This window comes from Panicum virgatum, chromosome 1K (assembly GCF_016808335.1).
Source record: "Panicum virgatum strain AP13 chromosome 1K, P.virgatum_v5, whole genome shotgun sequence".
Classification (NCBI taxonomy): domain Eukaryota; kingdom Viridiplantae; phylum Streptophyta; class Magnoliopsida; order Poales; family Poaceae; genus Panicum; species Panicum virgatum.
The window spans coordinates 46168564-46191998 of NC_053136.1; the positions used below are offsets into that span (position 1 = coordinate 46168564).

The 23435-nt window shown below is 47.1% G+C and overlaps 4 protein-coding genes across 4 annotated transcripts; 3 read left to right on the forward strand and 1 right to left on the reverse strand.

Moving 5' to 3' along the window:
- Positions 1–51: 51 nt before the first annotated feature.
- LOC120712557 (bifunctional dTDP-4-dehydrorhamnose 3,5-epimerase/dTDP-4-dehydrorhamnose reductase-like) lies at positions 52–3179 on the forward strand. The gene is made up of 2 exons (XM_039998370.1): positions 52–607; positions 2458–3179. The coding sequence occupies exons 1-2, from the start codon at positions 143–145 to the stop codon at positions 2908–2910; spliced, it is 918 nt and encodes a 305-aa protein (XP_039854304.1). The 5' UTR covers positions 52–142; the 3' UTR covers positions 2911–3179.
- A 1978-nt stretch (positions 3180–5157) lies between these two features.
- LOC120712565 (transcription factor ILR3-like) lies at positions 5158–7363 on the forward strand. Its single transcript, XM_039998380.1, has 5 exons — positions 5158–5322; positions 5748–5810; positions 6152–6232; positions 6334–6496; positions 6844–7363. The coding sequence occupies exons 1-5, from the start codon at positions 5306–5308 to the stop codon at positions 7135–7137; spliced, it is 618 nt and encodes a 205-aa protein (XP_039854314.1). The 5' UTR covers positions 5158–5305; the 3' UTR covers positions 7138–7363.
- Positions 7364–16781: 9418 nt separating this feature from the next.
- LOC120657495 (growth-regulating factor 10-like) lies at positions 16782–18090 on the forward strand. The gene is made up of 3 exons (XM_039935820.1): positions 16782–16984; positions 17064–17348; positions 17475–18090. Exons 1-3 carry the CDS (start codon positions 16906–16908, stop codon positions 17828–17830), a joined length of 720 nt encoding a protein of 239 aa, XP_039791754.1. The 5' UTR covers positions 16782–16905; the 3' UTR covers positions 17831–18090.
- Positions 18091–20423: 2333 nt separating this feature from the next.
- Positions 20424–22765, reverse strand: LOC120712571 (pentatricopeptide repeat-containing protein At1g74900, mitochondrial-like). The gene is made up of 2 exons (XM_039998392.1): positions 21045–22765; positions 20424–20953 (listed from the first exon to the last, which is right to left on the reverse strand). Exon 1 carries the CDS (start codon positions 22731–22733, stop codon positions 21234–21236), a length of 1500 nt encoding a protein of 499 aa, XP_039854326.1. The 5' UTR covers positions 22734–22765; the 3' UTR covers positions 20424–20953; positions 21045–21233.
- Positions 22766–23435: the final 670 nt, after the last annotated feature.

The window sequence follows — 23435 nt, forward strand, 5'->3', positions numbered from 1 at the left end:
CCGGGACTGACAGCATCAGCTCACCCTCAGTATTAAATCCCGGTCTCCCTCTGATCCTCCCCCTGCCCCCAGCCGCCCTGCTCAGCTCAGCTCACCCTCGCTCGCCACCACACCGCCGCCGCTCCCCTCGCCGGATCTCGCCATGGGCGTCGCCACCAACGGCTCGGCGGCGGAGCAGGCGCCCGCGCCGGCGCTCAAGTTCCTCATCTACGGCCGCACGGGCTGGATCGGGGGCCTGCTGGGCGGCCTCTGCGCGGCGCGCGGGATCCCCTTCGCCTACGGCGCCGGCCGGCTCGAGAACCGCGCGCAGCTCGAGGCCGACATCGACGCCGCGGCGCCCACGCACGTGTTCAACGCCGCGGGCGTCACGGGCCGCCCCAACGTCGACTGGTGCGAGGCGCACCGCGCCGAGACCGTCCGCGCCAACGTCGTCGGCACGCTCACGCTCGCCGACGTCTGCCGCGGCCGCGGGCTCGTCCTCATCAACTACGCCACCGGGTGCATCTTCGAGTACGACGACGCGCACCCGCTCGGCTCCGGGGTCGGCTTCAAGGAGGAGGACACGCCCAACTTCGTCGGATCATTCTACTCCAAAACCAAGGCCATGGTATGCATTGCTTCCCTCGCCCCTTCTGGCTTTGCGGTAGCTTTACATTTCCAAGTTTCTCTCCAAATGGCGGAGTACAAATAGATCGGTTCCGTTCTTATCTTGACCACTCTTATCGTAACCAAAATCTGGGATGGTCCTCGTGATGATCATTGTGAGAAAATGGGTCCGTCACTTATTTAGTTTTCAGTGTTGGGTGGAGTCCAATTAGTGTGCACTTATGTATGCTTTAGGTTGCTGTCACTTGGATCTGGCGTAGCCTGTACTAGAAGATACATGCATGATATTGTACATCTTGGATAGTCAGCGTAATGTCTGATTGCATTGCCCTCCAGCTTTGGTTGACTTTAGGAAAACGATAGTTCATTTCGGAAGGCAGCCTGCGAAAATGTTTGGATCAGTCTGCGAATATGTGGCCTCCGTTTTGACTTCACAGATCAGTCTATCCAGTATTCACCATCCATCCTAACTAGCTAAATCTTTGGATCCTTCCGTGGTGCTCCATATTTGTGTTTGCACCCTATCATTGGCGTGGGTATGGGTAAGAAGAAATTTTGTTTCGTTTTGATCAAATAGGCTTATGGAATCCTTGATTTAAATGCAGATGCTCGCCTCAAAATATACTACCATGTCATAATACTTCAAATATCTGTGAGGTTGACCTTTACTCTGGAGGAAAACTCTATAACCTGAATTGACACAGCAACCAAAAACTGAAAGAGATCTGTATAGGTTGAGCAAGTAAGCATCTTAGGTGCAGCATTAGTAATTGACATTTTGTTTGTTTGAAACATCAGTAATTGGAGACACCGTTGCTACATTTTTGTTTGCATTGGTGTGTTCCTCTGCAGGCTACACCTCGTCTAATTTTAGGATGATTCCTTTTATTTTTCTCAAACTGTAATTTCTTGCCAAACAGTGGCTTGTCAAATGGTATGGCACCTGCATCTCGTGCCTAACATCCACGGCTTGCCACTAAGCAGCAGTTTGCTGGGCTTAGAGTGGAGTTTGCATGATATGATCTTATCAGTTCCTGCTGAATTTTAAGGACATCCTGGAGACTATTTATTTTAATAAAATAACTTTCTCAAGCGCGTTTTGTCTGCTGACACCCAAAGCTAATCCAATATGATAGTATTCTGATAATAATCTTACTGGATAATGGTAGTATATGTATATGTCACCCAAGCAAACAGTTAAAAGTAAAAGGTTGAAATGCTATATATTGGGAAATAACAATTATAAATAAACACAATGAATTTTTTTGTAGGATGAAATTGTCTAAAATTGTATTAAGAGAAGAGCTGTTGTGGTACTGTGAAACACAAGGATTATTATCCAAAACTTTGTTATTTTCCATTTTGCTTCAGACTTAGATAATCGAATAAGCACTGAAGTTTGGTTAATTTTACAAGGGTATGCATTTTGTTGACTAGTACATCTGCTTGGTTTCATCTGAACAGTCTAATGCCATGAGAATCTTGGAAAATAGTTGCTTAATTGCAAAGCAAAAGATGTCTATGTTAGCTGGGCCCTTATGTACTCTGTTACATAAAAGTACAAACATAAGCATTGGAACGTGGAAGTGCAAGTGTCTTTCACTTGATGATAGAAAACTTTTGGATAGATACAGAATACTGGGTGGTATGTAACTAGTGCTCCCTTATCCTTGTTCAGCACACTTTACCCATTTGATGTTTTGAGTAAGAAACTAGATCTCTGATTGATTTTGTAATAATGCTGGTATGGTATTTTTTTTACGTTTTATTGTATTTCATGTTAGTTTCTATTTCTGATTAAATTGATAGAGCAGTTATTATCCATGGTGAATTTAACATTTATTTTCATAGGTTGAAGAACTGCTCAAGAACTACGAGAATGTTTGCACCCTTCGTGTAAGGATGCCTATTTCATCAGATCTCTCCAATCCCCGCAATTTCATTACCAAAATCACCAGATACGAGAAGGTTGTCAACATCCCGAATTCAATGACAATACTGGATGAACTTCTTCCCATCTCAATCGAAATGGCGAAGAGAAACCTCACTGGAATATGGAATTTCACAAATCCTGGTGTGGTGAGCCACAATGAGATACTCGAGATGTACAGAGACTACATCGACCCCAGCTTCTCTTGGAAAAACTTCAATCTGGAAGAGCAAGCAAAGGTCATAGTTGCACCGAGGAGCAACAATGAGCTCGACCAAACTAAGTTGAAGAATGAGTTCCCGGAGCTTTTGTCCATCAAGGAGTCGCTGATCAAATACGTTTTCGAGCCAAATCGGAAGACGTCCAAGGCTTGAGAAATTGCTGGAAACAATTGTATGTTGGTGCTATTTATTCCATCTGAAATGACATTTTTCTCTATGCCGATCATCAATAAGCACGCCCCCCTGTTTCGTGTGCATTGTATTTGAAGCAGATAGGTTTCTCATGGGATGTCATGCCATACTCCTTGTTACGTTCAGATTATTATACGGAGAAAGACAAGGTGTAATCTAGCTCAACTTTCCTCCTTGGCTATTAACAATAAGATGGGAATGAACCGGGGAGCTTCCACTGTTGTGCCAAATGATTCTAGTTGACGATGATTCAATTGCAAACTTCCTCGCAATTTCGGCTGCACAACTGCATTTCCTAAGTAATGATCGCATCTGAGGCTTTGGCCCGTTGAGCCGGCCCGGTCAGAGATTCAACAGAGGTGTGCTTTCACCTGCAGTTGTTGCAGTGAAGTTTTTTCTACAGTAGCGTGTCAGTTGATACCGCTTTTTACACTGCTGCGCCGCATGCCTGCTACTACCTCCGACTCATCATAATATAAGGATTTATAGTTTGATTAAAGTCAAATCTGTCCAACCTTGACTATAAATAGTAAATAATTTATAAAAATCTATAAGATAAAAATAATAATTTATAAAGATCTACTACCTGGAGCTCGCGCGCTCCAAGATCCGATATTGAGGTATTCGATGAAGCTCGAATGTTTCAATTTTGCGCGGCATGTGTACGCACCCAGCTACCTCTATTAATTAAATTTTCAACCATCGAAAATTAAAATAATATAGCTAGAGGCGAGTTTTGCATTAGCTAGCCAGTTATTGTGTTGCGCAAGCTAAAAAAGGTATGAAGATTAAGGGAAGAATCTTGTTTTGATAGTTCTATTTCATCTTGGTATGAAGATTAAGGGAAGAATCTTGTTTATTATCTCATTAATCATGACTCCTCGTTTTCGATGTTATCATATACGTACACTGATATTTTTTCCAAGAGAAGTCACTTTGCACGGGAATTGAACAACCATGCATACTATTCGCAGGATGACAACTTGTATGCGACTCAAAAAAGAATAATTCAATTTCAGAGATAGGATTATCAAAAGAAAATAGAGGGGATAAAGCTAAATATTCAACTATGCTTCTCTTTCTATTTATTTATCAAATTAAATTTGTCTTTTAGGCCAATCCAGTGCATAGTTTTATTGCACTATTAGAAAGATTATGAACTAGGTAATTGAACCAGATGAGTGTTATGAGGATGAAACTTCTCTCACATCTATGGAACTCTTCCTTATCTCTCCTCGTAGTGATCCTGCCGTGCCAGCAAATTTGTTGATGTGGCATATATAACATTTAATGCCATAAAATTTGTATTGAAACTAGCCTTATATGTGTGTCTCCTTATTTATAATCAAAATTGATATCGTGAAGTCATTCTGTTGTGGTCTTCCTAAAAGTTAATGGTATGTTTGGAACGTAGGAATGCAAAACATAGGAATGGGGGAAAAAATGCAGGAATCATATGGAGTAAAACGTGGATAACTACAGAATTTCAAAATACGGGAATGGAAAGTTTAGGTCATTTAGATCGCAGGAAAATATGAAACCTTTGCAAATGCTAATGAAACAAGATTCCAATTGTTCACTCTAATTAAACTAGGTTTACATGCTAAGACATAAGAATAAATTTTTAAATACTCCTTTATCAAATCCTCTCCTTGTCTCTTCCTTTCTCCCATAATAATCATATCCCTTCTCTTCCCTTTCTAATTATTCTTATCCAGGTTTCTAAATCTCCCACGTGTTACTATTCAAATTGACTAGACTTTAGACTCAATGCATGGATTTCATCGGCAATAAATCATGAAGCATAGTAACATAGTTAGACCTACTCTCCAATAGGGTCATTTTGATGAAATGTCGTAGAAATTTTTTTCTTTGGATTCTGTTAGATGTCTTTTCCCCTATGTTTTGTGAAGGAACAAAGGCCTTTTCTTAGGGATGGAAATCAGCATTCCTCCGTTCCAAACACCTAAACCACATCCCTTAAAAAAACACCTAAACCAGATAAATTTCTTAAAAAATCTATTTATTTATTTGGTTTTTCTATGAAAACACTCCAATTCCAAATCTAACATACTTGGATCAACCTCGGCTCCTGATCCTCCAGCTTTAGTGGCAGGCTCGCTCGAGCTCGGCTCATTGACAGCTCTCCCGGCTCCCGCTCAGGGCTGGCAGGCTCGCTCGAGCTCGGCTCATCTACAGCCCTCCCGGCTCCCGCTCAGGCTCAGCCGCTCAGGTTCATCTCCTCCCTCCGTTTCTGTCGGACTCCCCCTCCTCCCGTGCTCTTCCTTCCCCGGCGGCGACGACTGGGCGAGCGGCGGCGCCATTTGTCCTGTCTTGGCCCAGCCCTTTGCCGGGGATGAGCGCATCCTACAGGTATGTCCGCCCCTTCTCTTCCTTCTGCTGTGCGAGACGGATCACCCCAAACCCTAACAAAACTATTTGTATTCGTATCTGAATCCAGTTACAATATATTACCTACTAACTTCGATTTCGTTTGCAAGAATTATCGGGTGTACATGTGTACACCCATGTTCTATGCTGGGTCCGCCTAGGAATCCTTGAAGCAATCAGCGTTTGTGTGCTAGCTGGGATAGGCTGTTCCGATGTTCATCCTGCATTATATAATATATGGAAATGATTTGCATAATTATGAACATAGATTTTTGCCTTCTATCTTTCAACTGAAATATAAGCAGCAGAATCTTATATCAGATACTTGAGCAGCTGCACTGCACTTACACATGTTCTGTTTATATTTTCTGTTGTTGTATTTGGTACTTAATTTGCAATTGTGGCAGACTTGGGGTTGATGGATTCAGTGGAGATGCTTGTGGCTTTGAGCAATCTAATTTAGGGAAAAGGTATGCTTCATATCCTTACCCTTATTTCTGATTTTGAAGTATTTTTGTATTTAGCTGAATTCTGGTAAGTGTATCATTTTCTTTAATGCGTGCTGATGTATTTGGACCTCTTGCCCTTCCATTTCATTGTTTCAAATCTCCAACTGGGTAACTCGAGACTTTTGGGTTTATAACAAGCATGCAAATCTAGCCAGATACTCACCCAATAGCATAATGCTACAACTTTTTTTTTATTTCTTAATTCTTATGCTTGCCAATGTTATAACTACCAATACCAACATAGCATCTGATTAGTATTTTTTTATCCGCTCGCTTAACATAACTACTTCAATTTTGTGCAGGCCTAGAGATGAACCATCTTCATCTGGTCCGAAATCCAAAGCTTGTCGTGAAAAAATGAGGAGGGACAGGCTGAATGACAGGTACCGTGAAAGTGAAACTACGCCTCTCAGCCATAGTTCTAGAAGAAAGGGTGCGCATACTTGCATATAACTTAGTTCTGATCTATTATTTTGACATGCAGATTTCTGGAATTAAGTTCGGTTATGAATCCTGGTAAGCAAGCTAAGTTGAATAAAGCAAATATCTTAAATGATGCAACCCGTATGTTGGCACAACTTAGAGGTGAGGCAGAAAAGCTTAAAGAATCAAATGAGAAGCTGCGAGAGAATATCAAGGACCTGAAGGTACTTCATACAGCTGATGCTTCTTACAAATATTCCTCTGGATTTCAGAACATTTGATGCCCTCCGCATTCTTCATGTCTTTTAAAATTGTGTTGTGTGGTGAAAATGCATGATATTTTTGTTGTTCTGCTTATACATACCAGGGTCCAACCAGGCATACTTGTTCTACTAAGTCCTGCCCATTTTGTTTATCCTGCAGTCACTGCTTGGTCCATGAATTAAGTTTCTAGATATGCTATAATTAATATGCAAGTTTAGTTATCGCTGGTTGGACCTCCCATACCTCTATATAGAGCCTACGAGGCAACCATAGGTTTCAATTACAAAATCGTATATTGTTTTTCCAGGAGGAGAAGAATGAGCTCCGAGAAGAGAAAGTGAGACTGAAGGCAGAAAAGGAGAGGCTGGAGCAGCAAGTTAAAGCAATGAGTGCAGCTCCTACAGGATATGTTCCCCATCTCCCTCATCCAGCTGCATACCATCCGGCTGCTTTTGCTCCATTTGCACCACCACAGCAGGATCCAACCAATAAAGGCGCTCCAATCCCCGCAGCGTTCCCTGGGATGGCGATGTGGCAGTGGCTGCCTCCGACTATGGTGGACACAACTCAAGATCCGAAGCTCTGGCCACCAAATGCTTAGCTTCATCTAGTGCATAATGCTGACTCATGGCGCTGTCTCATCCATTGGCGGCAAATCAGAGTGTCTGTAGGTCCCTGGAGAGGTAAGAAGTCTGCAACTCCGGTCATGATTTTGCTGTTACTGTTATTTCCAGCAGTTATTGTTCCTTTGAAGGGTGATGTCTGTAATTAATATGGATCTTAACCCTCTAGTTGCATATATTCCATTGCGACCTTGTCTTGTCTCACCATCTGTGAGCATGATCTGCTGAAGCTGTCTGTCTGATCTTTGTTTTCCAAGGTTCCGATTTGAGCGTCAGCAATTTTTGTATATTCGTGCTAGTTCTGGTTAGAGTTAGCTTGTGAGCACAGAGCTCATGCACAGCGGAATAAAAATAATGTGAGAAGATAGATCATTTCTTTTTTTGAAAAGCTTAAGATAAATCATTTCTGGATCTCAGCTTATGCACATACAGCTGATCCAGAAAATATGTTTGCACTAGGAACGAGCTCACCGGCAGAAAAAAATGCTCTGCAGAGGGAAAAACAACTCAGAATACGCATCTCTTTAGCACTATCATTGATCAGTGATCACAAATAATACGGGAGTGTATTTCTACAACTCTTTACAATATCCTTTTTGCTCAAAAGAAAAAACTCCCCGTGATATCTAACTAGAGCAAACTTGCATAACTGTTAACAATCCCCCCCCCCCCCCCCTCTTCAAATACAGGATCAGAATGATACAACAAAGGTGCTCTAATCACGAACAGAAACAAACCACCACTTTTTCGATTTGGATCTGTGTGATATCGATTATGCCTCCTGTTGTCCATAACGGCACTGAACGGGTTCCCCAGCGATGAGCTTCTCCAGGGCATCTGGCGGAAGGCCAATCATCTCAAGTGTTTTCTCCCAAACCAACTGAGAAGTTTCAAAGTTGTGTGCCTCTTCAGATGCATTCATTTGGATTACAATCGTATGAAATGCAAGCGCAAACAGGCCAGTCTTCAGACTTCAGCATCTCACAGTATTCCAGAACTTAAGGGTCAGATGCTGCAAAAAATGTACTCCCAGAACCTGAATTGCATACGAAACGTAATATATATTTGTGTAAGAAAATGCACAGGTTGTTAAATGATAAAATACGCCAACAGAAGTTCAATACTTCACCTTCTTGAGCATCTATACAACCTTAGGAAGATCTCTTGCCTGTGTCATGTGATGAGAGCACCAACTTTTAGCGAACAAACAGACAAAAGGAAAGAAGAATGGGTTGATACGTTGTATATGTGAACCACTTGTCCCGCAATATATCCACCTTTTAATTAAGGTGTTTCTTCATCTGTCATTGTGTTCAATTAATCATAAGGGTTAACTTCCAACCCTTCATATATTTCTCAAAACGTGAATGTTAGGTAGCAGACATGTTATAAGAATTCACCTCGTGAAACAGAATGAATGATTAGAGAAAAAACAACGGAAATGGAACCCACAACATTCGTGTCGACAATCCCAGGAGAAGCGCAAATAACGTTGATGCCAGCTTCTGCAGGGATTCTCTTATGAAACATGCTGCTAAATTTTGATCAAATGGACTTATAGATTCCTTGATTTAAATGCAGATGCTCACCTCAAGATATACTACCATGTTATAATAATTCAAATATCTGTGAGGCTGACCTTAACTCTGGAGGAAAACTCTATAACCTGAATTGACACAGTAACCAAAAACTGAAAGAGATCTGTATAGGTTTAGCAAGCAAGCATCTTAGGTGCATCATTAGTAATTGACATTTTGTTTGTTTGAAACATCAGTAATTGGAGACACCGTTGCTACATTTTTGTTTGCATTGCACATGGTGCGTTTCTCTGCAAGCTACACCTCGTCTTATTTTAGGATGATTCCTTTTATTTTTATCAAACTGTAATTTCTTGCCAAACAATGGCTTGTCTAATGGTATGGCACCTCCATCTTGTGCCTAACATCCGCCACTAAGAAGCAGTTTGCTGGGTTTAGAGTGGAGTTTGCACGATACGATCTTATCAGTTCCTGCTGAATTTTAAGGGCATCCTGGAGACTATTGATTTTAATAAAATAACTTTCTCAAGCGCGTTTTGACTGCTGACACCCAAAGCTAATGCAATTGATAGTATTCTGATAATAATCGTACTGAATAATGGTAGTATATGTCACCCCGAGCAGATAGTTAAAAGTCGAAGTTTGAAATGCTATCGATTGGAAATAACAAGAGTAAATTGTACCCATCATACATCAACTTATGTGGTTGTATCACTTTAGTCCAACAAATTATAAAACGCACGGATAGATGCATGAACTTGTCAAAAGTGTGCACCTACGGTTACACGTACACCACAGAGCGTATTTAGGTCACAAACTTTAATGTGGAGAAGAGGGAGGGCCCTAATGCAAATATCTCCTGGCTGATGTTGGTCTCTGCCATGTGATGATGCTCGCGCTACCCGGTTCGATCCGTCGATAACTCGTTACACATGATCATATATCTGTTGTTTGCTTTTGTGGCCACTCTTGATAGTGTGACATCAAAATTTAATGTTCTGAATTCTTGAGGCCTAGAATATTATAAGCAAATGCAATTGAAAAAAAACAAACAAGAATATTGTAGTCTGAATAAACACTAGTGACAGTACTAGAGATTCATGCCTGGTCCATAACAATCACACGATAAAAAAGGATTGTTTCAAAAAAAAAAGACTCTCGTACTGGTCTGGGTGCCTGCCTTGAGTTGGCGTGTAACATATCTAAATTAGATACTATTGGCATTCACTTTTGCACTATTAAAAATACGTTAGTGCAAGTAAAAAAAGTACTAACCTCATTCATCAAATTGAAGATCATGCTCTCCAGATGTTTTTTTTTTTGAAAATAGCTCTCCAGATGTTTTACTCGGATCATTTGAAGGCCACGGATTAAAGAGGAACACATATTTGCATTATGGCCCCCTCTCTTCTCCACATTAAAGTTTGTGACCTAAATACGCTCTGTGGTGTACGTGTGACCGTAGGTGCACACTTTTGACAAGTTCATGCATCAGCTTGTGCGTTTTACAATTTGTACGACTAAAGTGATGCAACCACACAAGTTGATGTATGATGGGTGCAATTTACTCAAATAACAATTATAAATAAACACCATGAATACCTTTGTAGGATGACATTGTCTAAAATTGTATTAAGAGAAGTCCTGTTGTGGTACTGTGAAACACAAGGAGTGTTATCCAAAACTTTGTTATTTTACGTTTTGCTTCAGACTTGGATGATCGAATAAGCACCGAAGTTTGGTTAATTTTACAAGGGTATGCATTTTGTTGACCAGTACATCTGCTTGGTTTCATCTGAACAGTCTAATGCCATGAGAATCTTGGAAAATAGTTGCTTATTCGCAAAGCAAAAGGTGTATATGTTAGCAGGGCCCTTGTGTACTCTGTTTCTTTATACTTTAGTGTATAACACATAAAAGTACAAACATAAGCATTGGAACGTGGAAGTGCAAGTGTCTTTCACTTGATGATAGAACTTTTGGATAGATACAGAATACTGGGTGGTATGTAACTAGTGCTCCCTTATCCTTGTTCAGCACACTTTACCCATTTGGTGTTTTGAGTAAGAAACTAGACCTCTGATTGATTTTGCAATAATGCTGGCATATTACCATGGTATATTTTGACATTTTATTGTATTTCATGTTAGTTTCTATTTCTGATTAGATTGATAGAGCAGTTATTATCCATAGTGAATTTAACTTTTGTTTTCATAGGTTGAGGAACTGCTCAAGAACTACGAGAACCTGCTCAAGAACGACGATGTCCTCGCTCGCACGTCCATCCATTGTGCTGCAACGAGGCAACGACAGTTGGTCCCCGTCCGCGCCGGGCTCGACATCGTCGTCACCAGGCCCCATGTTTAGTGTGCATTGTATTTGAAGCAGATAGGTTTCTCATAGGATGTCATGTTTATTATACGGAGAAAGACAGCGAATTTTTTTTTACTCCGTAGTTGATGTTCCAGGGCCCTCGCAGTTTGGACGGCACAACTGCATTTCCTAATGATCACATCTTGGCCCGTTGAGCCGGCCCGGTCAGAGATTCACAGAGCGTTCACAGAGGTGTGCTTTCACCTGCAGTTGTTGCAGTGAAGTTTTTCTAGGCTAGCGTGTCAGTTGAAACTAGTGGAGCTCTCAGCTTTTTACACTGCGGCGCCGCATGCCTGCAAGCCTCCTCCCATGGTCTCTTGAACGACGACGTCCTCGCACTCCGGGAAGATAGAAGCCTTTGAAAACGTCCATCCATTGAGCGGCAACGAGGCAACGACGGTCCCCGTCCGCGCCGGGCTCGACCTCGTCGTCACCGGGCAACTGGCGGGGCAAGCCGGCAAGCAGAACAAGGCTGCCAAGCTGGTTACAGCTACGCACCGTACGCGGCCTCCTTGTCCCGCCCCCGCGAGGCCCGGATCGCGGCCCAATCATGCCGCCATACACAGGGCCAAGCAAGACCGGTGGACCGCTGCGGCTGCCGCCGCGGGGAACGACACCCCGTGCCCCCTGCCCCAGCACCCGTAGCACGCGCGACGCGCCCGGCCGCCCCGGCGCACCCCGCGGGGACCCCAGCTCTCCGCGGAGGCACGAGCCTGGCTGCAGCACCCGGCTCGGTCGCAGCGGACAGCGGTAGGGGCCGGCCGGAGCAGGGGCAAGCAAGACTGGGGGCAAGTGTTCGAGCAGATCGCTCCCAGTCCCAGCTCTCGTATCCCATCCCATGTCCATGTCCATGTCCCATGCCGTGTGGCCGTATCCGTCCCCGTCCCACCACAAAAGTTTTTTTTTCTTTTGCCGGCCGCGTCTTGGCAGGCTCTGCCCCCGTCAGCGGCGACTGCACCAGCGTTCGCCGCTCGTTGGGCCAGCCTCACTGCTCCGGCGCAGTGCGCGAGCTCAGACCTCAGAGCTGCCCCCAAAGTTTTCTGTGTTTTCTTTTTTGATGAAAAAGATTTGCTACAATAAAAAGAGCGTCCTTTTATCGGAGGAAAGGAAACGGGGGGTACAGGCGAGTTTTTTTTGTCAGTCTTTCCTCCTCTCGAAGTGGCTCGGTCACGGCATGGCGCCATGGCGGAAATAATTAAGGGCCCGTTTAGATATTTACTCGTAAATCTCGTAAAATTAAAAAAACATTACATCGAATGTTGCGACACATGCATAGAGTATTAAATGAATTCTATTTACAAATTTTTTTTCATGGATGGGCTGTAAATCGGGAGACGAATCTAATGAGCCTACTTAATCTATGATTTGCAACAGTGATACTACAGTAATCATCTGATAAATATGAATTAATCATAGACTAATTAGCATCATTAGATTCGTCTCGCGATTTACAACCCATATATGTAAAAAGTTTTGTAAATATACTTCATTTAATACTTTAAATTAGCAAGATTTCAATGCAAAATTTTTAAACTAAACACGGCCTAAGAACGCGGAACGAAACAAAAGGCTGACACCGTGTCAGAAGTCAGAGCGGGAGCCTGGCTGATCTTCACGTGATACGTCGAGTAGATCCACGCGGGCTTTTCCCAAGCAGCAATTTTCCCCGGTTTTTTCGTTTTTCCGACAGATTGTGAACGCTTCCATCAAACATTTATCGCTAAATATACTACGAGTACGTCCGTACGTTTTAAGCAAATGTTACCCCATTCAAGTAGTTCCTGCTAGGTAAGTCCTGTGGTAAAAAAATGGCTGCTCTAGGCTGTGTTTAGTTGCAAAAAGTATGCGAAAAGTGTTTGCGAAAAATATTGTAGCAGTTTTTATTTGTATATGGTAAATATTGTCCTATTATAGGTTAATTAGGCTCAAAAAATTCGTCTCGCAACGTACATCAAAACTATGCAATTAGTTTTTTTATTTACCTATATTTAATACTTTATGTAGATTTGTCATATTTAATATTACGATGCGATTTCGATGTGATGGAAAATTTAGAAAGTTTGCTGGAGCTGGCGGAACTGAAGCCTCGAGCACCTGCAACTCCCCGTCGCCGGCGACTCATTTTAATTTCCCATTGCCAGAGCCCAGAGGCAGACGAGATAGGGCGGCAGCCGAACTCAACCCGACTGCGTCCAAAACCACGAAAAGGCCAAAAGATTTCCATGCGTGTCACCTGCAGCTGCCATTGCCAGGATGCCATGACCGCCACCTCCACGCCACCGCGAACAGCACAGCTTTTACAACGACGACCACAGTTGCCGCTGCTTTTGGAGCTGGGGGTAGGCCTGAGCAGGGTTCTACTTTTCGTTTTTCGATCGAATCCCGCCGTCCGGCGGAAACCGAATTTCGGACCAAATTTCGCTAATTCCGAACGAAAAGCGATTTTGAATTCGAAAACCGAAATTTCGGTTATATTGACCGAAATTTCGGTGACTGTGACCGAAATTTCGTTTTTGTCGACCGGAAAATGATGCAAATTAACAGAAAATAATGTTACTGTACTGTATATATGGAAAAATTGAAAATTTTGGCAAAATTTCCCCTGATTATGTGTATATTGACAGTTTATAATGCATAACATATATATAACTCCATAAAACAATGACAAATACATCATTTAACACATAACTCATGTCCAAAGTCCACACATACAACGCAATACATCCCAAGTCCATTAGAATTATTACACATAACTCATGTCAAAAGTCCACACATACAACGCAATACATCCAAAGTCCATTAGAATTATTACAATCCAAAGATACAACAGAGGTAAAGCCATAATCCAGAATAATCCATGTAGCATATTCTCTGTATTTAAATATTTATGTGAAATAAATTGAATAAGTAGAGGAAGAAAATGTATAGATAAATTCTGTTGGTAGGATAAGTACCTGCACTCTTCAGTCCTCAAATCTCTCCCCCGGTGGTCCCTCATACGGCTCGTCTGTTGGTGGCAAATACACGTACGTAGATGGGTGATATTGCAACTGTGGAGCTCCATATGGTAGGTAGCCGTGATAATCCAAATAAGGCAATGCTGCAACTGCCTGCGGAAGTGGCGGGTTCCGCACCATGTCGACGTGTCGATGTTGTTTGTCGTGGTGAAGTAGGTGCTCCATGATCTGTATCTTGTGTTGCATGGGTGAAGTCCTCCTCCCCAGTGAACCTTATAGTAGGAGCTACACGGTAACCTGAAGTATCAGCTCCTCCACCCTCGTCGCCATCACTACCACCACTGTTTATGCTTTCTATGTCACATGGTCTCTAGAATCTCAAATCAACTAACTTAGATCGACATCAACAAGCATCAACATAAAAAAAAATTCTCATACCTTAGTTCCCGGAGCCGAGGCGAAATCCGGTCGGTTTCACCGGTTTTCTGCCGGTATTACACCGAAATCCGCTCGGATTACGGCGCCTTTCCGGCAGCGCATCCAGGGAACGGGATCCGCCCCCTCTCGCCCGGATTTCTACGCCTTTCCGTCGAGATTTCGGTGGGGGGCGGCGAAAATCGCCACCGGCGGCGGAGGGGACCAAAGAGGAGACCGTGGAGGGGAAAAAAGATACTAGGCGCGTCGGGGGGTGAGGACTGAGGAGGAGATAAGGTTAAGCGTGTTAACGGGTTAACGAGTCCACTCATCGTTAACGGGTCCGAAACCATTTTGTGATTTTAACCAACCAAATCAACTTATATTTGAACTATTTCAAGTGCTACTCGCTCAAAAAAACACCTAGTTTTTTATCATATTTTTTTAAATTTTTGAATTTCGAAACGAAATTCACCGAAAAATACCGAAATTTCACTTCCCGGTAACTAGCGGAAACGAAATTTTCACCGGAATTTCGCCGAAATTTCGTCGAAAATGTAAACCTTGGGCCTGAGACAGACGACGGGAGCCGTCACACATAAATGGCTGTGTTTAGACTGAGTCCAACAAAGATACGCAAATGCATATTTGCCTCCGTCGCGAGACTGTGCCTCGCCGAACGGACCTCCAACAGCACACACAAAGATCTACGCATTTTGCTTCGCGAGGAGAGAGGAGAGCCAAAAATGAATCGCCTCTCTACTCCTATGCATTTGATGCGGCGGTGGGCAAGCGGCGCGGGCACGGGCGAGCGTGGGCGCGGCAGTGGGCGAGCGGCGCGGGCGCTGGCCGCGGTGGCGGGCGAGCGGCGCGGGCGCTGGCCGCGGTGGCGGGCGAGCTCGGCCCCTCGGCGGCCCCCTGCTTCACCTGCTCCGGCGGCCCCCTACTTCACCTCCGGCGAGCGTGCCCCCTGCTCACCTCCGGCGGTGCGGCCCCCTGCTCACCGCTAGCGCGGAGCTCGACCAGCCCGCGGCGGCGCGTGGATCCGCAGAGGGAGGGAGCCACGGAGGGAGGGAGCCGCGGACGGAGGACGCTGCGGAGGGAGGTGGCCGGAGCTCGTGCGGGTGGGGAGGGGAGGGGGTGGCGCCGGCGCCTCCGCGTCGGCCGCGCGGCCGCGGCCACAGGCGGGGTGGAGGAGATGCGGTTCAATCGAATGGATGGTCCGCCACCGGCGGGCGAGGAGGTGCGTAGCGGGCCTCCCTCTCCACCTGCGACGGCGGCGGGCCTCCCTCTCCTCCGGCGGCGGCCCCTGGCACCGCCCCCGCGAGGTCGGCCGCCTTGGCGAGCGTGGCGGCCGAGGACTGCAGCAGCTCGCGGCACAGCGCGTTCTTAGCGAAGCAAGGGTGGCTGGACAAGGCGGACAGGCACGCCGGGATGCTGGACGGTGGCGGCCACGGAGCAGCGCACAGTGCAGCAACGGCACGGAGCTGCACATGCAGCTCGCGAGCTGCGGCGGTGCGGAGTGTCGGTGGCGCGCGCGGGAGGGAGGAAGAGTAGGGGCGGCTGCGACGGGACGGAGCGGAGCGGCAACGGAGCCGTGGCGGGGCGGAGTGTCAGGGAGGAGGTGGAGGAGCGCAGGGGCGTAGCGGCAGAGGAGGCGGGTCGGGCCGGTCCGCACCGGCGGCCGGCGGGAGGGAGAAGCAGCGGTTGCTTCGCGGGAGATTTTGCTTGCCGTTGTTAGAGACTCCCGATTTTGCGTGAACGACGAATGTACTGTGCGCAAGGCAAACTAAGAAATGCATCCCGTGGAATGCATCACATTGTTGGAGTCAGTCAGATCCGTGAAATGGGGTAAAATGGTTATATGTAGCATTTTTTGTTTGTTTGTGGTAATTGTTGTCCTACCATGATCTAATTAGCCTCAAAAGATTCGTCTCGTCGTATACATCAAAACTATGCAATTAGTTTTTTTATTTACCTACATTTAATGCTCCATGCATCATGCGTGAGGTAAAATATTTGATGTGATAGGTGGATAGTGAAGTTTGGAGAGCGAAACTGTGTTTAGTTCCGCGAAAAGTTCCCAAATTTTTTTTTCTGACACACATCACATCGAATTTTACGATACATGTATGAAGTATTAAATCTAGTTAAAAAATATAATTAATTGTATAATTTAGTTGTAAATGACGAAACAAATCTTTTAAAACTACTTACTCTATGATTAAATAATAATTATTAAATAAAATCGAAACATCATACAACAACTTTTTCGCCCATTTTTTCTCGAAAAGTTCGCGAACTAAACACACCCACAGCCAATATATCCACCGCTTCACACTTCCTCTGACGCCACCACTGTCGCTTCCTCCCTCCTCTCGAGAACCTGCCCGCGCGCGCTCCCCACCACCTCCACATAGTTCGAACCGAAACCGCGGCGGGAGCGCGGCACCGGAGTCCCCAGATGGCCGACGACAAGGAGACCGACCCGCCGCAGCCGCCGGCCAAGCTGCCCCGCCTCTCCGGCGCCGACACGAGCGGCGGTAAGTGCGCGGGGGCCTTGCGTTCTGCCCCGGGGTACGGTTCGTTGGAGGAGTTGATCACTGTTGAGTTCGTTTGCAGGGGAGGTGACCATGGCGGCCTCGTCGCCGCTGGTTCTCGGGCTGGGGCTGGGCCTCGGCGCGGGCGGGGGCGGCGGCGAGCGCGACGCAGAGGCGGCGTCCGCGGCCTCGATGGCGGCGGCCAAGAGGGCGTCGGCGCTGACGTTCATGCAGCAGCAGGAGCTGGAGCACCAGGTGCTCATCTACCGCTACTTCGCCGCGGGCGCGCCCGTGCCGGTGCACCTCGTGCTCCCCATCTGGAAGAGCGTCGCCGCCTCCTCCTTCGGCCCGCAGCGCTTCCCCTCCCGTAAGTGCCGGCAGAGCTTCATCCTCTTCGTTCTACTAGCTTAGCTAGTCCTGCTGCCTGCCATTCCGTTCGGAGCAAGCAAGGATAATAAATAAAAGGTTATGGTTTTATTTGGATGGCGCGCAGTGATGGGGCTGGGGAGCCTGTGCTTCGACTACCGCAGCAGCATGGAGCCGGAGCCCGGGCGGTGCCGGCGCACGGACGGCAAGAAGTGGCGGTGCTCCCGCGACGTGGTGCCGGGCCACAAGTACTGCGAGCGGCACGTCCACCGCGGCCGCGGCCGTTCAAGAAAGCCTGTGGAAGCCGCCTCCGCAGCCGCCCCGACGCCGACAGCGGCCGCCGCCGCCGTCAGCAGCACCAGCAGCCGCGGCGGCGCCCCCGTCCGCCACCACGGCGGCGCGGGCGCGGCCCCGCACGCGCACGGGCTCGGCTTCTCCCCCACCAGCATCCTCCTCGCCCCCAGCGCCGCGCGTGCCACGTGAGAGCGCGCGGGTGCGAACCGCCCCCGACGCTCGGTCCCCCCCCCCCCCCCCCCCCCCCCGGTCCCCAACGCGCCAAGCCACCGTCGTCATCGTCAAGCCCGTGCCTGGGCCTTGGGCCATCCGGATGTCGCCGCGTGTGCTGTAATTTTTTCTTGTCGCAACTTTTCGAACCAGTTTGCTCCGTTCGATGGCATGCGTTGCTGCTTTTCTTGTTACGTGTGCTGGTTACTACCCCTTGTGCCGTGCGTGGCCCCCTTGTGCCGTGCGTGGCCTGTGACACCTGTACGAGGGCGGGTGATCATTTCCTTTTCTTTTGTTGGGTTGTGGGGAGCGCGCCTGGGCGTGGCCGCGTGGGTGGTGCAGGGCAGCAGGGGTGTGGGCTGCCCGGCTGGGGGGCCTGGCTTGTGGTTCCTCCTGGGGACGCGCCGGGGGGGGGGGGGGGGAGGGAGGGACGGTGTGCAGTGCGGAGTGCTGGGCGCTCTTTCTGACCCTGTCAGAAGGCTCGGGCAGCGTGAGGCGTTGGATGCTGCACTCCGTCTGAGCATGGCGCAGGCCGCCGCACTGGCCTCTGCCGGTATGGGCCCTCCCGTTGCCCCCGCCAGCAAACTCGCGTCTGGGAACGTGATTGGCGTCAAGCGGCCAGCGCTTCCGCTCGAAGCTGCCTTCACGCTAGGTGGGGTGATTGGTGACTTGTGAAGTCAATGGAAGAAGTATGGAACGTCCCATACTCCCATGCGACCCGTTTGGACTTTGGCTTCAAACTTGTCCGCTTCCGTGGCATCAAGCAAAAACTTTCCCGTTTGCAGTTCACCGTGCTTGGCGCCTTGGCTGGTTGCGGCATCAAGCAAGTACGGCCGTGTTTGGATGGGCCCTGAAAAAAAAATTATAAAAAACTTTTTGGCTATTTGATCACTAATTAGAGGTATTAAATAAAGTCTAATTACGAAACACCTCCACAACTATGGCGCTGTAGTAGTACTGTAGCTAATGAGGTCATTGACCGTACGCTTAGATGACGATTAGGCGCAATTACTGTAACATCACTGTAGTCAATCATGATGGAACTTGGCTCATTAAATTCGTCTTGAAAAGTTATACCCATCTGTAAAAAGGTTTCGCAAATAAATTTCATTTAACCCATCCGTAAAAAAATTTCGCAAATAAACTTTATTTAATACTCCATAGATACATTACATTCGTCTTTTTGTAAAATTTTTTTCACTTTCTCATCCAAACACGGCGTACGTACTCCTACGTACGCAGTTAGTACATTTTTGCTGCCAGCGACTGAGTACGGTGAGAAAAGACTGTCGGGCTGCTCCGCTCCGCTTCTGCTGCTACGACTCGAACCGAGATCAGATCATGGCCCAGCACTTGCTGGGTGCGCTTGACCTAATCTCGAGCCCAACTCCTCAGGTGAACATTCAAACGGCTAGAACGGTGTTGATCAGCTCCTGCTAACGGCATCGAATCCCGACCAGACGGCTCACGATGCGCACGATTCCATCGTCTCGAGTTTGCCCATGATACACAACCGTTATGATCAGATGATCGTGTACACTCTCTTCCTCTGCAAACCGCGCTCCTGGATGCATGCCAGGACCCAGGAGGACTTTCGATTTCTAAGCAAACTGTTCCTACGGGCCAAGGGCTCCTTGACCTGCCAGCCAATATACTGTAGGCCGTAGCCCTGTGCGCAATAATGCCGGCATCACGAGATGATTACTAGTTCCCGTGGACAGTGGGCAGAGACAGTAATAGCAGCTGCCGCGGCACCTCCCTGCTCTGCCTGTGCTGCAAACAGGTTCAATCTACAGGCAAAGCCAGGCTTTGGCCTGCACCCACGCATGTGGACCTCTTTACAAGGCTTTACTTAGGCCTTGTTTAGTTACCACCCCGTAAACGCAAAAACGCAAAATTTTATGAAAGAATCTTACTAATTTGAAGTACTAAATGAAGTCTATTTATAAAACTTTTTGCATGATTAGGCTGTAAATCGCGAGACGAATCTAATGAGCCTACTTAATTCATGATTTGCAACAGTAATGCTACAGCAACCATCCGTTAATTATTAATTAATCATGAATTAATTAGCATCATTAGATTCGTCTCGCGATTTACAACCCATCTGTGGAAAAAGTTTTGTAAATAGACTTCATTTAGTACTTCAAATTAGCAAAATTCCATCACAATTTTTTTTCCAAAACATCTAAACACGGCATGAATATCTCATGCCACATGCTATTGCTGCTGGGAGAGGATAGGCACCAGAGCCCCTGATTCCTACAAATCCAATAGCTACAGAAACCACCAGTGAACAAAAGCTAGACTGGGCACTAGCATAAGCCAAATCTGAACATAAAAAAGAACTATGAGGTGAACATCAAAGTCCAAAAGTATCCTGAATGGAGATCCTACCTTATTGATGTTAATCAGCAAGTCAACCCCACACCAGTCATCAGAATTCAGAATGGTTCGTGATCCATTTGCTATACACACACCACCCAATAAACCTGAAAAAGAAACAACTGCAATCGAAACGTGCAAGACACTTTATTCTCATCTGCCAGATGACAGCAATCCATCCATAATATTTTAGCACAAACCAACAGTGCGACTCCACACATCATATCCACACACAGAAGTCATTTAAAATTTTAATCAATACAAATCCTAGTGTAACTGTCGATATAGAAAAGTATACTTCCAGTAATTCTTGTGTACTCCGTGTTATTAATATGTGGTGTTTTGGAACAAGCTAACCAGTTCATTGTCCTAAACGCCATATATTTAAAAATCGGAGAGAGTATCTATTTTCTGCAAGTGTTAAACAACAGAACAACTTACTTCTTGCAGCAACTGATGATTAACAGCCCTATATAATATCACCATGTGCTTGGCATCTACAGTACATTTTTTAAACCTAAAATGAGTTTTGCCTGTAACTGGCATGAAGCATGAACAAACATTTTTCTTCCTGACAGGTTAGTAAGACACTTGCAGCATCATACTATCCGAGACTAAGTATGACTGGATCGCATCACCACAAGACAGTATAAACAATCTGCACATCTTGGCACTTTAAACCTTTCGCGAAGCTATTTAGAGAACCCCCAAAGTCACCTAAAACAGAAATTATGAAAGAAAAGTTACTTTCTGAATACGCAGAATCAATTGGGCAAACTTGTGGAAAAGTTTCACAATATATACTTACAATTAAGTCTCAGATCCAAATGAGAGAGATCAATAATCTTGGGATCATGGGATCATAGGACAGCAGGGAGTATTAATTGACTGGGTACTCCAGTGTTGCACCTTGATTCTGATATTCAGTAGCCTGTACCCAGGGTGGAAAATGGAGAAAACGTTGATAGCATATAGCATTCAAGAAACAAAACGCCAATTACAATCTTATTTCTCGTCGCAAGCGTGCATATTTCTCCTGCATCCTCAAGAGCTCCCTTGAAAGCTCTTGATTCCCAGTCAGCATTAATCCATTCAGTACACGATTGAACATAAACCTCCTAGGCAAGTAGCCTCTATCAACCATGTCCACCACCATACTTGCAGCCACTGCCATGTCCTCTGCTCTCTTACGCACAAACATTGCACTTATTATAATATTATATGTATCTTGATTGGGTAAGCACTCCATACCCTTGCTCATTCTCTCAAATAAATCTAAAGCCTTCTCGATTTCCCCTTCCTCAAATGAATAACTTATAAGGACATTATATGTCTGAACATTAGGTTCGCAACCTTCGCTCTTCATCCTCTCCAAAAGCTTCATAGCTCGATCAATCTTCGCGGCATGGCAGAGGCCTCGGATCAAGACGGTGTAGGTAACCACATTTGGAATATAACCTTTTCCAATCATCTCATCAAAGACTGCCACAGCATCCGCCACGTTGCCCTTCTTACAGATTACCTGAATTAAAGCATTATAAGTCGCTGTTGATGGTACACATCCTTCTTTAGACATTTCGTCAAACACTTTGCGAGCTTTGTCCAGCTGCCCGGATACACCCAACCCATGCAGTACGGTGGTGTACGACACGACGTCAGGCTTACAGTTCTCGTCGGTGATGCCTCTCTTCTTCATCTGGAGGAAGAAGTCCCATGCATGCTGCAGCTGTCCAGAACGGAAGAAGCCTTTGAGGATAATGTTATATGTGGCTTTCGTTGGGGCAATCCCTGACTCAACCATCAGCCGCAGGATGTCGAGCGCACGGGAGGTGTCCTTGACGCGGCACCATCCGTCGGCGAGGGTGTTGTACGTGACCGCGTCAGGGGGGAACCGCCGCTCGAGGGCACGGACGAGGGAGGCGGCCTTGCCGGCGTGCCGCGACTTGACGAGGGCGTCGAGGAGGGAGTTGAAGAGCGGGAGGTCCTGCGCGACGCCGTGGGAGCGGTGGAGCGAGAGGAAGAGCCGGACGGCGAGGTCGGGGCGGCGCTGCGACACCGCAAACCGCTCAAACAGGATCGGGAACGTGCGCGGGGTGAAGGCGAGCCCGTGGCGCGGGAAGAGCGCGAGGACGGAGCTCGTGAGCTGGCGCGGGGGGCGCAGGCGCGCAGCGAGGTCGAGCGCGAGATCGACGGTGCACGGGGAGAGCTCGCGCGCGCCTGGCGGGAGGCGGAGCAGGGCGTGGAAGAAGAGCAAGGCGCGCGGAGCGTGGTGCCACAGGAGCTTGAGGACGGCGTTGGCGACGGGGGCCGGGATCGGGAGCGCGGGCGCGGGCGCGGCGGCGAGGAGGGACGCCGAGAGGGAGCGCGCCGACGCGGCGGTCAGCGTGGAGGACGGGTGGTTCAGGACTAGCGCGGCGATCTGGCGCGGGCACAGGGGTGGTTTGGTTGGCGGTGCCGGCGTGGTGGCTGCGGCGGAGGTTGGGGGCGGCGGCGGCATCGGGCAATTTCGCGGCGAGGAGTTTTTTTTTTCGTTTTCTTCGTGGTGATGGAAATGGTTGATTTTATTTGTGAGTATGGGCCGTTAGCCAGTTTCAGACCGATATGGACCTTGGCCGAATGACGGCCTAGTAGTCGCTCTTGTTTCCGACTGGCCCAGACAAAACTAGACAGCTCAAAATGCCGCCTTCACTTCACAATCTCAAGTTCTAAAAAAAAAATGAACAAGGCTGCCATGACTGCTGAAGTAGAGCGATACCGCATCGTCGCCCGGCCCGACGGGCTACGGCAGCGACCAGCGAGTACGTGTGGTCCGAAACTCTGACGCAAAACGCCATGCCCCGTGATGAGTAGCGTTGGACGATTTTTTCCATACCCAACACATGAGCAGAAGACACCCGTAAGGACGGAGCAACGGACATTGCCATTGAGTTCAGAGTTAAGAGTGGTGAGGCACCGAGGGCATCTCTGCTGCTTTATCCCATCACACAAGTGGCTCTCTCCGGACAGGAGCACGGACAACAATTTACAAAAGGTGCCGTCGTCCCACAGAAAGAGAAAGGACAGAACTTCGGAATCGAGCTCGCATGCCTCGTCATGTCGTCGCGGAAGGAACAATCGACGCGCGGCCAATCGATCCACGACACGGCAGTAACACAGGAACAGAAACTCGTACCAGGCACGTGCATCCCGGAAAAGGTGA